This window comes from Sapajus apella, unplaced genomic scaffold (genome assembly GCF_009761245.1).
Source record: "Sapajus apella isolate SASKATOON/1434 unplaced genomic scaffold, GSC_monkey_1.0 scaffold46, whole genome shotgun sequence".
Lineage (NCBI taxonomy): Eukaryota > Metazoa > Chordata > Mammalia > Primates > Cebidae > Sapajus > Sapajus apella.
The window spans coordinates 19,169,029-19,185,763 of record NW_022436986.1 but is presented as its reverse complement, the minus strand read 5'-3'; the positions used below and the strand labels follow the sequence as shown (position 1 = coordinate 19,185,763).

General features: G+C 43.8%; 1 protein-coding gene across 5 annotated transcripts in view; it reads left to right on the top strand.

The window, feature by feature from the left end:
* FKBP15 (FKBP prolyl isomerase 15) overlaps positions 1 to 15,569 on the top strand; it is a 57,075-nt gene extending 41,506 nt beyond the window's left edge. For 4 of the 5 annotated variants that reach the window (XM_032240385.1, XM_032240381.1, XM_032240383.1 and 1 more), the window contains 9 exons: positions 2,075 to 2,246; positions 4,480 to 4,616; positions 6,944 to 7,099; positions 7,917 to 8,069; positions 9,100 to 9,222; positions 9,867 to 9,974; positions 10,539 to 11,257; positions 12,183 to 12,279; positions 14,039 to 14,224. In XM_032240385.1, coding sequence (XP_032096276.1) covers positions 2,075 to 2,246; positions 4,480 to 4,616; positions 6,944 to 7,099; positions 7,917 to 8,069; positions 9,100 to 9,222; positions 9,867 to 9,974; positions 10,539 to 11,257; positions 12,183 to 12,279; positions 14,039 to 14,149 — 1,776 coding nt within the window. In that variant the 3' untranslated portion in view covers positions 14,150 to 14,224. Of the gene's footprint in view, positions 1 to 2,074; positions 2,247 to 4,479; positions 4,617 to 6,943; positions 7,100 to 7,916; positions 8,070 to 9,099; positions 9,223 to 9,866; positions 9,975 to 10,538; positions 11,258 to 12,182; positions 12,280 to 14,038; positions 14,225 to 14,444 lie in introns of those variants that run through there. The other variant, XM_032240382.1, reaches the window with a different exon arrangement.
* The last annotated feature ends 1,166 nt before the right edge of the window (positions 15,570 to 16,735 follow it).

Sequence of the window (16,735 nt, the reverse complement as noted above, 5' to 3'; positions counted from 1 at the left end):
TTTCTTTTTCTCACTCTCCATGTCAGCAGTAGAATTTGATCCGGGGTAGGAATCAGGAAGCCATCCCATCTACTGTGTAGAATTTTTTTTTGTGTTTTCCCTTCTCACTTGACTATACCATGATCTTTAAAAAAATTATAAATACAAATACACCTATATATATATACACACACACATACATACATATATATATATACTTTCTGATCACAAAAGTTGCATCTGTTCATTCTGGAAAATTTAGAAATATAGATAAGCAAACATAAAATATAAATCCTTCCACTCAAAAATAATTATTGTTAATGTCTTATTCATTCCCTTATTGTTTTCTGTGTACATGTGCATTTGGGTGACAGCATTAATTTTTATGCTTCTGATAGGCCTTTCTAGCTAAGGACCTGAAATAAAAAGAGCTTTTGGGTGCTATTCTACTCTGCTTAACCTTTAACAAGAGAGTGACCCTCCATTTCATTGGCATGCCTTTGGAATTTGTCCCTTCCAGTGTTTTAGCTGCTGCAAGTTCTTCTGAGAGGGGTGCTTGTTCTGGTATTAGTGAATTCTCTGAGCTACAAATAGAAGCAAAGCTCTCTGAGCTCTGAGTTAGTTTTGTTTTCATTAGGACATTTGAAGCAGGACAATGAGTAGATGAAAGCCACTCCTATATCTGGAAGTTCTAGATTTCATTGTCATCTGTGTTTAACAGGTGAAAACCTAAGGCCACTGAATAGCAAAAATAAATATCTTAAAGCTTAGTCTAGGCTGGGTGTGGTGGCTCACCGCTGTAATCCCAGCACTTTGGAAGGCCGAGGCAGGCAGATCACAAGGTCATGAGATCAAGACCATCCTGGCTAACATGGTGAAACCCTGTCTCTACTAAAAATACAAGAATTAGCTGGGCGTGGTGGTGTGTGCCTATAATCACAGCTATTCGGGATGCTGAGACAGGAGAATCGCTTGAACCTGGGAGGCGGAGGTTGCAGTGAACCAAGATTGTGCCACTGCTCTCTAGCCTGGGCGACAGAGTGAGACTCCCTCTGGGAAAAAAAAAAAAAAAAGCTTAGACTAAAGAACACATATACTTTCAGATAGTCATTTATAGCCTATTTATTTATTTTTTAAAGTGAAAGCAAGCTTATTAAGTAAAGGAATAAAAGAATGGCTACTCCATAGGCAGAGCAGCAGCATGTTATTTTTATTTTATATATAAATTTATTTTCTTCTTTTATTTTTCTTCTTTTGAGATGGAGTTTTCTCTGTTGCCCAAGCTGGAGTGCAGTGGTGCAGTCTTGGCTCACTGCAACCTCTGCCTCCTGGGTTCAAGTGATTCACCTGCCTTAGCCTCCCGAATAGCTGGGATTACAGGCTCCTGCCACCATACCTAGCTAATTTTTGTATTTTTAGTAGAGATGGGGTTTCACCATGTTCGCCAGGCTGGTATCGAACTCCTCACCTTGTGATCTGCCTGCCTCAGCCTCCCAAAGTGCTAGGATTACAGGGGTGAGCCACCATGCCCAGCCTTTATTTTCTTTTTTAGGAGAAGATTTTAAATGCAATCTATAAAACGAATAAAGACTTTGGAATAAGGCAAGGAATAAATATATGTAAAACAAGTGGGCACAGTGAACACAATAAGAGACAAATTATAATAAGGAAATAGACAACTGTAAAAATGTATGTAAAGTATAATAGAGCCGGGCATAGTAGCTTGCACCTGTAGTCCCAGCTACTTCAGAGGCTGGGGTGGGAGCATTGCTTGAGCCCAGGAGTTCAAGGCTGTAGTGAGCTATGGGTCATCCAGCCTAGATGACTTAGCGAGACCGCATCTCTAAAAAAAGAAAAAAAAATTTAAGTATACTAGTATAGGTATAATAGCATAGGGATTGTCATAGTAGTAGCAATTTAATAGTATAAGAGAGGTTGCCCACTCCCATAATTTGAATTTGGTTTAATGCAGGTTGAAGGCAGCCATAACTCCCTGTTTACTAGTTCAGTCTGCATAGAGTTATGTGAGGTTGGTTCATCACTCACATGGAGAACACCTATGTTTAAAGTGACGTCATACTTTGTTATTATTCAGGCCAAGGTGACAGAGGAGTTAGCAGCGGCCACTGCACAGGTCTCTCATCTGCAGCTGAAAATGACTGCTCACCAAAAAAAAGAAACAGAGCTGCAGATGCAGCTGACGGAAAACTTGAAGGAAACGGATCTTCTCAGGGGCCAGCTCACCAAAGTGCAGGCAAAGCTCTCAGGTATGTGCTAGGTGGGGGATGCTGGGATTGTTGCCATTTAAACTCAAGGAATTAAGCTGTTTTCTTTCTCTCGATCTTTTTGGCACAATGCTCGTGAAGTTTTTGAAGGACTGAGCCAAAAATTAAAGACTAGTATAAAACCTACATGATTGTTTTACAGAAGGGACAACAAAAGAACTGACTAATTATTTGGAATTGATCAGTGCCACAGTTCCCTTCTGTTTGGGGAGACATTGGCTTCAAAATCTTTGGTACTTATGATTGGCTTCAAATGCCCAGAAGAGTTAATATGTTGTTCTAACTCATGACTCAGTGGAAGTTTAAAAAAGAGATGCTTTCTAGTGTGGTTTCTTCTTTCCTAGAAGATGGATTGCAACTCTTCATCCTGGCACTCAAGGCTCCTCCTGCTTGGCTTGTCTCCCATTATATTGTCCAGTTCATCCTGGCTCTGACCATACCAGCAAGCCTGCTGGCTGCTCTTCAGCTCATCCTGTAGTTCTTGTCTTGCTTCTTATCCATGCTATTCTCTGGATTTGACATGTCCACCATTACCAATATTTGCCTTCAATCTTCTTCAAAATCTGCTTCTTTCAGAAGCTTTCCTAGTTTTCTCTAGAACATTTTATCTCTTTTAAAAAAAATCCTTTATCTCTTAGTGAGTGCATTGTTATAACCCTTACCACTGTTTGATAAGCATGGTGTTTTGCTCATCTTTGTAAAGTCCTCTCCTCCATATTAGTGTTACTTCAGTGCCTGGCAAGACATGGTGATTGGTTAGAAGATTTGTGAAGGCCACACATTGATGTATAGAAACAAATATGGAGGGCAGAGATGGGATCAGTGGGCAAGGAGTAGCTGGAGCAACAGCAGAGTTGGATGGAAGCAAAGTTCATTTGCCTAATAGAGAACTAAAAAACGATTATCAGTTGGTAAGGTGCTACCTTGAAGATACATCCCTTCCCTTTTATTTTTTAAAAAAAATTTATATTTTTTAGAGACAGGAGTCTCACTATATTGACCAGGGTGGTCGTGAACTCTTGATCTCAAGCCATCCTCCCTCCCTCATCTCCCAAAGTGTCGGGATTACAGGCATGAGCCACTGCTCCCAGCCCATTCCTTCCCTTTTAGAGCATGACTGGTCCCGCATGAGGCAAACATGTTAGACAGTCTTCGATTCGAATGTTGTACAGATGTCTCATTTCTGCCTTTGTGTTACCTTATGACAATTACCTCAAGAGCTGTGAGAGTCTCAAAAGTTTCTCAAACAAATACATTGTATTTATTTCGAAGAGCTTTATTTGAGAAGGGATGTTTTGAAAGCAAATTCTTGGTAGAATGTCCCAGCTACCAAGAAAGTTGAGAATATCTTACTCAAACAGTGGGAAAGAACCTGGACTATACACTAAGCAATGATCAGTCCAGTGTGTTAAGACAGGCCATAATGGAATTGTGGGAGTGTTCTGTTTCAAAGGTCATTTTTGACTGCTGGGAACATTTCTTTTCAATTTTGTATGTGGAGAAGGTAACATGTACACACAGAGATTATTTTCTAAGCAATAAATATAGGTTGATGGAGGAGTCAGCTGACAATTTGATAAACCTTATTGCTGGTTAGTGAGGTGATGTTGAAAGTGGGTAGAGGCTACTTGTGTGGCAGGATTGGGAAGCATGTAGCTTTGAAAGAGGCAGTGGGGCCAGGCGCAGGGGCTCATGCCTATAATCTTTTTTTTTTTTTTGAGACGGAGTTTCGCTCTTGTTACCCAGGCTGGAGTCCAATGGCACGATCTCGGCTCACCGCAGCCTCCACCTCCTGGGTTCAGGCAATTCTCCTGCCTCAGCCTCCTGAGTAGCTGGGATTACAGGCACACGCCACCATGCCCAGCTGAATTTTTTATTTTTAGTAGAGACGGGGTTTCACCGTGTTGACCAGGATGGTCTCGATCTCTTGACCTCGTGATCCACCCGCCTCGGCCTCCCAAAGTGCTGGGATTACAGGCGTGAGCCACCGCGCCCGGCCCGCCTATAATCTTAACACTCCACGAGGCTGAGGCAGGAGGACTGCTTGAGCCGAGGAGGTGGAGGCTATAGTGAGCTATGGTCATACCACTGCACTCCAGTCTATGATGGAGCAAGACTCCGTCTCCAAAAAACAATTTTAAAAAAGAACTGCTGGGATAACACATGGCCACTACAGCTCTGATTCTGTAGCCAAGTCTCTGCTCCTGTATCCCAGAGCTCCAAGAAACCTCTGAGCAAGCACAGTCCAAATTCAGAAGTGAAAAGCAGAGCCGGAAACAACTGGAATTCAAGGTGACATCCCTGGAGGAGGAACTGACCGACCTTCGAGCTGAGAAGGAGTCCTTGGAAAAGGTAAGTTCTACAACCCATTTGGCCAGAATTAGCTGTTTAATAAACATTTTTATTTTTCTTTTAAAAATTACAGTAAGTATATGCTTCTTTTAACAAATACAAATAATATAGAAAAGTGTAAAATTAAAAGTTTTTCCCCTCTTTAATCTCATACATTGGAGATGACAATTATGAAGTATATGATCCTTCCAGATTGTTTTCTGTATGTATAAAACATACATTCACACTCATTCACACATACATATATGTATACTGACAACATTTTTTTTATAATAATGGCATCACATTTAATGCTTTTTAGAAAAATATTGTGGACTCCTACTACATAAGAAGATCTTTCTCACTCATATTTAACTGCTGCATAATAGCCCACTGTGAGGCTGTACCATAATCTATTTAATTATTCACCTATCGATGGATATTTATGTTTTTAATTTTTCATTATTTCAAGCATTGCAGCTATAGACATCCTCATATAATCTTCAAATGCTCAGATTTGTTTGAGCATTCCTATATGATGGATTGCATGATCATGGGATCAGAGGGAAGGCTACATGTTTGAATTTTTATAAATATTATCAGGTTATCCTCAAAGATAATTTTTGTAAATATTACCAGATTATCCTCAAAGAATAGCGCTTACACTTTCAGCACTATGTGAGTGAGCCCGTTTGTCACATTCTTCCCCACTCTACATACTGTACATCACTTTTTCTGATCTTTATTAGTCTGACAGGTGAAATATGTTATCTTGTTTTAACATGTATTTTTATGAGTAGTAAAGCTTTCATATACTTAATACCTGTTTGTATTTCTTATGTAAAGCTCTTTTTAGTGTCATTTATCCTCTTTCCTATTATTAGTTTGATTTGTAAACCCTATTAAGGCCATCAGTCCTTTGTCAGTTACAGATGTTGCAAATATTTTTCTAGTTTGCTGTCTTTTAACTTTATTTATAGTATCTTTTGTTGGTTAAAATTTTGGTATCAGGAAATACTAAGTGAACAAAGTGAGAATATTTCTGTCTTTTCATATGTTTTAGAATACTTTAAATGTGAAAAGAATAAACTGCTGTTGAGGCTTCAGTAAATTTCATTAGTACAGCTGTTTTGGCCAAGTGCCTTTGAAGAGGGTAAATCTTGGCCTGCAATTACATTTTTTTTCTAGGATTTTCTTCCACTTTATTTAATAGTTTTCATTTTTTTCATTTTTTTTTTTTTTTTTTTTTTTGAGACGGAGTTTCACTCATGTTACCCAGGCTGGAGTACAATGGCGCGATCTCGGCTCACCGCAACCTCCGCCTCCTGGGTTCAGGCAATTCTCCTGCCTCAGCCTCCTGAGTAGCTGGGATTACAGGCACGCACCACCATGCCCAGCTAATTTTTTTGTATTTTTAGTAGAGATGGGGTTTTACCATGTTGACCAGGCTGGCCTTGAACTCCTGACCTCAGGTGATCCACCCACCTTGGCCTCCCAAAATGCTGGGATTACAGACGTGAGCCACTGTGCCTGACCTATTTATTTATTTTTAACCAATTTCTTCTAACCTCTTGGCTGTTTTCAGTTTTTCATTATTATAGATACTACTACAGTGACTATTCTTGTAACATATTCTTTATGACTATGACTTATTGAATCCTTAATTACAATTTGTGGGATTTTTGAATATGTATGTTTTTAAAGGTTTTTCACGGGATTACTATCCAAAGAGGGTATATCCATTTATTTTCTTACTATCAGGGTATGAGAATGTCTGATTTCCTGTACCCTCATTAAAGTTAGGATGTTCCCTATCTCTTTTTTTTTTTTTTTTGAGACAGAGTTTTGCTTTGTCGCCAGGCGCCAGGCTGGAATGCGTGGCACAATCTTGGCTCACTACAATCTCAGCCTCCTGGGTTCAAGCAATTCTCCTGCCTCAGCCTCCTGAGTAGCTGGGACTACAGGCACGTGCCACCACACCCAGCTAATTTTTGTATTTTTTAGTAGAGATGGGGTTTCACCATGTTGGCCAGGATGGTCTCTTGACCTCGTGATCACCCGTCTCGGCCTCCCAAAGTGCTGGGATTACAGGCGTGAGCCACCGCGCCTGGCCGATGTTCCCTGTCTCTTAATAGAGGGGTAGATAAAGCTCTTCTTGTTTTCCTTCTCCTGTCACCATTTTCCTAATCTAGTAGCCAAGAATGTTAAATATTTAGGGAAAAATTAAACTAAAAAATGAAGTTTCCAGAAATGGAGTAAGGATCCCACAAGGCAAAATGCCACTGCCATCATCCCTTTTTATTCTCTGTTAACAAGCTAGAGCTGATGATGGTTCTCTTGTTCCTAAGAACCTCTCAGAAAGGAAAAAGAAGTCAGCTCAAGAACGTTGTCAGGCTGAGGAGGAGATAGATGAGATTCGCAAGTCATACCAGGAGGAATTGGACAAACTTCGACAGCTCTTGAAAAAGACTCGAGTGTCCACAGACCAAGCAGCTGCAGAGCAGGTAATGGGAAACTGAAGCACTCTGGAAATAGAGGGAAGGTATGAAGAACTCAGAGAGAAAAGCTTCTAGTTCTTCCTTACTCTTATGATGACATTTTTCATAGTTGATACTCTCACTTTGGAGAAAGGTAGAAAAAGTAATTAGATATATGCAGGAGAGCCAGGAATCAAATGGAGAATCTTCTTTCCTTTTTTTAAAAGCTTAGTTAATATTTAATTACCTAAGTAAAAATGAAAAATAGTTTCTTTATAAAAAATCCCAAACAGGATAAGGCCAAAGCCATCAACCGTCAGACACCATCCTTCAGGCACATTATCATCCTTGAAAAGAAGGGGTTTATTTAGGTCATCAGGAAGGGAAGCAGGGATAATGGCAGGACGTAGCTGGATCTCTAGTCTGTGCAACAGCAACCTTGCTCATTATAAGTTTAAAATTTATATGTATACATTTGTTTAATTAGAGCGCATTGGTGTCCTCAATTTGACCACCTCTGGGAATTTTGGTGAAAAAAGTTTCTGAACCTATAAGGTTTAGGGTTCAGACCCTGAAAAGCGATGATCACATGGCCTTGCCCTCCAGGGACCTACCTAGATAGGCACACCTTTGCTGGGAGTACCTTTTGGAGTCCTGACAACCAATGACATCTTACGAAGTGTATTTACTTTAAAAGTCATGAGAGTCTTTTAAACAGTTTCCCAGTTAACTCTGGGCTGTTAGCTTATTCTTGTGCTTTTTGAAAGATGGGCTTCCTTAGGTGCCAATGGAATACCACTCCCCCACCCCCAAAGATGATATGGTCATTACTTTCTCTTGGCAGCTGTCTTTAGTACAGGCTGAGCTACAGACACAGTGGGAAGCAAAATGTGAACATTTGTTGGCCTCCGCCAAGGATGAGCACCTGCAGCAGTACCAGGAGGTGTGTGCGCAGAGAGACGCCCAGCAGCAGAAGCTGGTACAACTTCAGGAAAAGGTACATGTTTTTCCTGAGCCAGACAGTTTAGGCAGCCCAGTGAATTTGGGGCAAGCAGGCTGTTTGAGTCCTGCCGATCCTTCTGAGCCTGAAAGTTATTAATGGCTAGAAGACAAAACCACACCTACTGCACTTGCTTAGTTTGTCAGTTATCTTTCTCATACTTATTTGGGGTGATAGGTCAGTGACTGGAAGAAGAGAAGAAACAGCACTAGTGTTCTGGAACACGTTTCCCATTATTCTTGGATCCTTCATTTGTTAAGCAAATACTGATTGAGTGTCAGTTGTGTTCCATCCACTGTGTTAAAGTGCATACAAGGAACTCTTCCCTCACATATCTCACAGTTAAGAAAGGGAGACAAAACAAAGACAGGCATTAAGTGCTGTGGGGTGCAGAAGAGGAAGTACCCAGGAGAGCTGGGAAGGTTTCCCAAAGGAGGTGACATTTGAGCAGAGCCAAGAAGGACAAATAGCTTTTGTACGGCAGCAAAGGAGGCAGAACATCCTGGGCAAAGGCCCTGAGATAGGATGGAGGCTGGGGTGTGGTGGGATCATCAGGCCTAAAAAAGAAAGATGGGACATGGCTTAGGGTCATGGTATGAAAGTCCCGTATTTGAGGTCAGTTTCTTTCCTTAAAGTGCCCAGTTGAAAACTTTTGACTTAGAGATCTTGGAGCCAATCTTGCAGATGAATGGGTTACTGTTAATGCTGAATGTTTATGTCTAAATGACTGGAGTTATTACCTACCCTCCTGCCCTTTTTACATTATATTTTTGACCTGATTAGGAACAAGGCAAGCGACCTTCATGGGAAAGAGAAAGTGAAGTTTTGAGTTGAATTTGAGTGATAAGGAGTTAGAATTCTCCGAGGCAGAGAGTCTTAGGTGGGGGCTCTGAGGAAGTGGACACCAGCAGACCTAGGTGAAGTTAATACTTGATGCTTAGGGTACTTCTCCTCCCCTTGGGTTTTCTGATCTTCACCTGGTAATCCAGGTTCCTGAGGCCACAGCCACAGTCTGTTTGTTTTGCAGTGTTTAGCCCTCCAGGCCCAAATCACAGTTCTCACTGAGCAAAATGAACAGCACATCAAGAAACTAGAGAACAACTCACAGATGCCTGGGGTTGAAGCTGCTGCGTCTGACCCCTCAGAGAAGGTGAGCTGGTATTTCAAAGGAGAAGCAAGCCATACCATAGCAAGCATTCAGAAAGAATGTGGCCAGTATGTTGTGTTAGTAGCTCTTTTTCTAACTTTAGTGATGTTTTACCTGTCTGATGACTTTAAACTGAACCAGATTTGCTTCTTGAGTTTAAGGAGCTTACAGTCTAGTGGGGAAAATAAACAAATACTTACATATTATATATTAAGTGGCAAACCCAAAAGAACCTATCTTTCGGAGGTTTTGGCAGGTACAGGAAGGGCCTCCAAACCACAGGAGAGGAACGGGGCTTGGGGAGTGTGCCCAGCATTCACTGGCCTCTGACCCTTAGAGCCTATGGCAGCTCCTAGTGGTGCTCACAGTGGGAGGGGGACTTCAAGAAATGGTCTTTAAGCAGTCTTGGGCACCCAGACCACAGCTTGCCTGCCATTGATAGGTAACTCTTATGGCTAGCCCTTCTGTCAAAGTGCTGCTCATTATTTAATATCATCCTCTCCACAGTGACAACCTTCAGTGTCTCTGTTATGACCAGCGGTATCCTAGTGTAGAGATCTAAGATGGCTTCATTTTGGCCTTCTCTGGAATTTAATGCATCCTTTAGTGACTTGATTTTGGCAGCATGTGTTTTGATGCTCACACAGGTCAAGAAGATCATGAACCAGGTGTTCCAGTCCTTACGGACAGAGTTTGAGCTGGAGGAATCTTACAATGGCAGGACCATCCTGGGAACCATCATGAATACTATCAAGGTACAGCCAGCCAGCTGTCAATTGTTTCATCACAATGGGCATTATGTTGCTTAAGTGCCTTCTAAGGGATCATTAATAAAAAAATTGTTCAAGGATGGCACGGTGGCTCATGCTTGTAATCCCAGCACTTTGGGAGGCCAAGGTGGGAGGACTGCTTGAGACCAGGAGTTCAAGACCAGCTTGGGCAACATAATGAGACTTTGTCTCGACTAAAAATAAAAATTAAAAAATTAGCTGGGTTGGCATGTGCTTGCAGTCCAGCTCACTTAGGAGGCTGAGGCAGGAGGATCACTTGAACCCATGAGTTCAAGACTGCAGTGAGCCATGATTGCCCCCAACTGCCCTCCAGCCCCAAGTGAGACCCTGTCTCCAAAGGCAAAAAAAAATTATTCAGGACTGTTCTTCAGTAATTAGGATGCCTGGAGTGACTTGACAGATACGGTCACCCTCTTTTAACAGGAAAGAAGCAAAGTTATTTAAACTAGATGGCCAGCAGTGTGAAAAGAATTAGGAGTGGCTACTGTGTTCCTTTTATTGACCATCTCCTCTTTGGCTTTTGAACAGATGGTGACTCTTCAGCTGTTAAACCAACAGGAGCGAGAGAAGGAAGAGAGCAGCAGTGAAGAAGAAGAAAAAGCGGAAGAGCAGCCACGGAGACCTTCCCAGCAGCAGTCAGCCTCAGCCAGTTCTAGGCAGCCTGGGGCACCCCTGAACAGGGAGAGGCCAGAGTCCCCTATGGTGCCTTTAGAGCAGGTGGTCAAGGAAGTTGTCCCGTTGCCTACTCAGGCCCTCACCACTTCCCAGGATGATATACACAGAAGGAAAGGGGACTCAGAAGCAGAGGCACTCTCAGAGATAAAAGATGGTTCCCTTCCACCCGAACGGCCTTGCATCCCATCCCACAGAGTTCTGGGGCCCCCAACGTCAATTCCACCTGAGCCCCCAGGCCCTGTAATCATGGACTTTGAGTGTGAGGAGACACTTGCTGCCAGCCCGATGGCAGCTAAGCCCGACAGCCCATCAGGAAAGCTCTGTGTCAGGGAAGTAGCACCAGAGGGCCCACTGCAAGAAAGCTCCAGACCGTCCTTGACTTCAGACCCCAAGAAGGGGGACCCACTGGCCTTAGGGCCTGAAAGCCTAGGAGAGCCGCAGCCTCCAGAGCTCAAAAAAGATGATGATGTCACTAGCTCCGCCGGTCCCCCTGAGGAGCTGTCAAGCACAGAGGCAGGTTCCACAGTTGCAGGAGCAGCCCTCAGACCCTGCCATCATTCCCAGCGTTCCAGGTATGTTCCTCTGAGCACTGCTTCAGGGACAGGGTGACTATCTGTGTTGAGTGTCTCTGTTTTTTCCAGTCTCTGTTCATCCCTCAGAGACTAATTTACTCATGTATTCATTCATTCATTGATGCATTAATTCAACAACACCTACCATGTGCAAGGCTCTGTGGTAGGCACTGGATAGTGTGGTAGGCAAGGCAGGTTTGGTTCTTGAGTTTAAGGAGCTGACAGTCAGGTGGAGACAACAAATACTTATATATTGTAAAAACATGGTAAGTGCTTTAAAAAAAGAAACAGGGTGTTATTCTAAAGGGGTTGTTCCACTTTTTTTTTTTTTTTTTTTTTTTGAGACGGAGTTTCGCTCTTGTTTCCCAGGCTGGAGTGCAATGGCACAATCTCGGCTCACTGCAACCTCCGCCTCCTGGGTTCAGGCAATTCTCCTGCCTCAGCCTCCTGAGCAGCTGGGATTACAGGCACGCGCCACCATGCCCAGCTAATTTTTTGTAGCTTTAGTAGAGACGGGGTTTCACCGTGTTGACCAGGATGGTCTCGATCTCTTGACCTCGTGATCCACCCGCCTCGGCCTCCCAAAGTGCTGGGATTACAGGCTTGAGCCACCGCGCCCGGCCTAAAAAAAGAAACAGGGTGTTATTCTAAAGGGGTTGTTCCACTTTTGATAGGGTGGCTAGGGAAGGATTCTGAGAAGGTAAAATTGAAAAGATCACTCTGGCTGTGGGTTCTGGAGGGCCCAACCACACTAGGAGGCCACTGTAGGATGTGGGAAGAGATAGTGGCAGCGGAGGTGGGAAGAATTTCTGAGCAGCCACCAACACTTGAATTCTTACCCAAGGGCCTGTGACCCTTATAGGTGGTGGGTACTGTGACCTGGAGCAGGAACAACAACAGTTTCTATGATTTGATTTTCCTTCAGTCTCTCTGGGGATGAAGAGGATGAACTTTTTAAAGGGGCAACTCTGAAAGCTCTGAGGCCCAAAGCACAGCCTGAGGAGGAGGATGAAGACGAGGTGGTAAGGAAATCCCAGGCACTGCCAAGTTCTCACACAGCCTCTTGGGGGCTCTTCCTCACGGGCTCTGAGAAGAGAAATGGAGTCTGTTGGTGGCCCACTCCCTGGACTCTGTGTGCAGGGCCCTGTGGGAGCAGTCTTAGGACTGGGCTGGTAGGGTGCAGCTCTGAAAGCAGAGTGGGGACGGTCACATACTGCTTTACTTTTGAGAAAGAATCATAGTCTCTGTCCATGCAGGAATTTTTCCCCTGAGAGGAGGAAAGTTGGGCTGCCTAGTCCCACATTGGAATGCTGAAGCCTTAGGCTTCCCCAAATCTGCTAGGATATTGTTTATATTTTAGAATTGGGAAGGACTTTGAAGATCATCTTGCCTGGCATCCTTATTCATAGATAAAGAACCTGAGGCTCAAAAGGATGATTTACCCGAAGCCACAGAGTGAGTTAGCGGCAAAGCTAGAACTAACCCCCAGGCTCCTATAAAGACCACCTGCTCCTGAGCATTTTCCACTTACTCAGCCTGCTTTCCTGCTGCCTTGTTTTGTCATCACAATATCCCTGGGCACAAAATGGGTTCGGTACTAATAGCATAGTTTCATTAAACAGAGAACAAGAGTGAAGGCCAGGAAAGGAGGGTGTCCACAGGGACTGAAACAGAACCCTGGTTCTCGCACCTGCTGTTCCCCATTGTGCTAGGTTACAGCTGTTCTGGCTGTCACTAGGCCATTTTGACTGCTCTGAAATGCAGCAGAGAGCTGTGATGGATCTGCGATCCAGCTTGTATGTGCCAGAGCCCTTCCCTCTTGCCTGTGTTTCTTTGAGGGAATGTACCAGTTCCTTCCATTAGTCTTTCTTCCCAAGAATTAAATTTCTGTTTGAGAATCCAGAATACCAATCCTGCCCTAAAAAAAGGAAAAAAGGGGGAAGAATACCAATTGAGGATATTCTAAGTGACTGCCCTAAATGTTGCTGGAAGTTTTTAATTAGTGAGTATATTCTTGGATTAGCACTAATACCATCAAGTTAATATGTATTTCTTGGGTACTCTGAAAATGACTTCACAAACGGTCTCATTTTATCTTCTACTAATCCAATGAGGTAGATACTTTATCCCATTTTATAGATCAGAGGGCTGAGGCTCAGGAAGATTAATAATTTAACTAAGCTTATATAGCCAGTAAACGTAGGGCCAGAACTTTAACCAGGACAAAACAGAAGCTGTGAGCCACACTTGAAAATCCTATACTGTCTATACTGTTAGAGTTAGAGATCACTTCACTGATGTCTGAAGTACGAGGTCTGGTTAATTGGTAGTGACATGGGATTAGACCAGAGACGTGTGCACACACCTTGCTGCCTTCCCTTTTGCCTGGCCCTGTGAAGGTGGATCCTGGTTGGCAGTAGCTCACCAGAGCAGAGAATGACTTGGTGGAGACTATTCGGTTCATGCCTATCTCTAGCATCAGTCCCTGCTGCCCACGTAGGTCCTGTTCCCTTGCCAGGAACAGGAAAAGAAAGTTCAGGAGCTCAAGTTGTGAAAAGAGTGGGTCTCTCATGGCCCATCAATCCCTTTCACCCACTCACTACCTAGCTGGAAGGAGCTAGAGGTGTGGGAGGCTGTGGCTCTGTGTTCTTCACCTCTTGGGATTCTCCACTTGGCCAAGCCTCTAAATTAAACACTTTTTCAAATGATGGGATCACACCCAGAGCCAGTCAGCCTCGGCCACAACAAGTGTTTTTTCATATGTGGTTGTCTTCTTTTCAGCCTCCCTTCTTCCCACATCCTCTTGCTCTCTCAGGGCTGCTCTGCTTCTGGTTCTTTCTCCCACTCCAGTGTTTTCTCTTTGACCCTTCTTTCTCCACACAAAATGTGTAAGTTACTGCATGAGAGGGGAACCTGTCAAATCAATACATGTGCTTCACAAATAAATGATGAGATTAGCCAAACAAAGTTGGTCTTTTGTCTCTGTTGGAAGATTGCCTCCCTTCTCTGCCTGCTTGTCTCAGTTATCTGGAAGCCTAGGTTTGCTGGCCTCAGAGTTGGCCCTGTCAGTACAACCTCCTTTCCATCCTAGAGCTGGGAACAGAAATTGGATTGCTTCTACACACAGGTGGAAAGTCCAGTGGTGCAGGGACAAGTGAGGACTGACTACTGTTTCCTGTTTTATCAGAGCATGAAGGGACGCCCGCCCCCAACACCCCTTTTTGGAGATGATGATGATGACGATGACATTGACTGGCTGGGATGAAGACCCAGGAAACTGGTGCAAAGGTTTCTCTGCAACCCTTCCCTAAGCATGATTTTGCACAGCCAACCCTGGGTCTAGGCGAGCCACAGGGTGAGGTCAAGGTGAGCATTCTGGGAACAATAGTTCGGGCTCAGAAGGTGACTTAGCCATCTTCTGAGCCCCACCCCTGCCTGGCCTGGTAGAGAGGATCATAACCCTGTCTTCGAAAACACTGGGTTTTCAGCAGCAAGTTGGAAGAAGGACTGGCAGGTTCCCCTCCAGCCAGTCAGTCACCTGCAAGAGTCCTGTCCTCTGCCAAACTTTTTAACCTCTTCTATAACTCTCAGACTGACCTGGGAGCCCTCCTCTACCTGAATCCAGTGCTCAACTCTGCCCCAGCAACAAGACAAGTCACTTGGGCTGAGGTCTCCCTGGTAGAAGAACCAAGGGAGATTATACCATCTAAATCCCGGTGCAGTTAACAGTCTGGCCTGTAGTCCTGGGACATGTATCTTTTTCTCTGCCTTAAATCTGATACAAGAGGTCAAGGACTATTTGAAAATAAAACTAAAATAAATGTCTATAATGAAACTTGGCTCAAGCCCTTGGAGGGAAATTGAGTTTGGATCCAAGGGCTGTCTACTCCTTTATGGGAATCGAAGGGTAGGAGTCATAACAGATCTGGGTCAGTTAACAGGCACAGAACATTGTGACATACTACTCCCTCTGGTATCTAACCCTGGAACTTTTTGGCTCTCAAAGAAAGTCACCACTCTGCAGTCCTAGCCCATCCCTGGGGCATGATGGTTCTGTGAGGACCAGTCCAGTCATCCTGCTGCTCCCGCAGGCTTAGTCCTGCTGTCTAGGAAGCCATGCAGAGAAGGTGGGAAGGTCCCTTCTTTCCATTGTTAACGGCACCTGAGGGATTCTTTACTATGAGAGCAGCTTCCATTCCCTTAGAACTCATGGGACCAGGTCTAATGCAGAGAATGGTAGTGAGAAAATATTTGTGGTCATTTTCTTGATTCCAGGATCTTCCAAAGACCATGCAACCAGTCTTCAAAAAAACAGAGTAATTTTAATAAAAATATTCCTTGATTTTAAATGTTTATGAGCTAGCACTCAAATTCCATTTCATCTGGCCTAGCATCATCCTTGCAGGCTTTGGGTATGTCTCCCATGTGTGGGCCTGGGAGGCAGTGAGAACTAATTATTTATTTGTTGCTTAACAAAAGGCAGTGCTGTGTGGCACTTTACACAGACTGGCTTATCTCCAGCAACCATTGCAGAAGACAGTGTTATCCCCATTTTATAGAGGAGAAAACTGAGACTTAGAGAGGTAAAGTAACTTGTCCAAAGTTACATAGCTAGGAAGCCTAAGAACAAGAATTCAAATCCTGGCCATCTGATTCCAGAGCCTGTGCTCTTGGCCAGCACAGCAGCATTCCCTGCCTGACCATCACTGTTTTGGGGAAGGGCATCATGTTGGCCAGGCTGGTCTCAAACTCCTGGCCTCAAGTGATCCTCCTGCCTCGGCCTCCCAAAGTGCCAGGATTACAGGCATGATCTGGCTCTAAAGCATAGATTCTTTTCAAAAAAAAATTAAGTCCTCCATACTATAAAAACCACAAATGTCTAACCGCATTTAAAGAGACTGTCAAACTGAAGAGGTTGCCAATCATCCATGGAGATGCCAATCTCCACAGTACCACAGGGGAGGGAGCATTAGCTTAAGAGATGGATGTTGACGCTCCATCAGTGAAAACACATCTGCTGTACAAAATCTTCAGGCTACTGAGACTCCAGGCAGCTTCCAAATTCCCTGCAAACATGGGGGATGCCCTGATGAATCCTAAGGGTGTGACATACTCTACTCTCTAGGGCAGTTATTTCTTATTGTAAATTAACTAGTGGCTATTATATTTTCTTCTGTAAGCAGGGAGAGAAGATGCTAAACAATTGTGCTAACACAGGTGTTTATAGTCTATGTGACAGCTACTTTTCTTACAGCAGGTACCCAATTAATGCTTGTTATATGAATGAAGAATGACTTGCCTAAGTTGGCATTCTGGGGTGTCGACCTGGGTGCAGCATTTCAGGGCTGGGTTTCCCTGAGCAGAGCTGTCTTCGTAGCAGATGGATGGACCCTGTCCTCAGATAGCCTTATAAAGAGCATTACCAGCTCCACTCAGCTTAGCCCCACTCGGCTCCTGCAGTTGTTATAAGGGTTCATG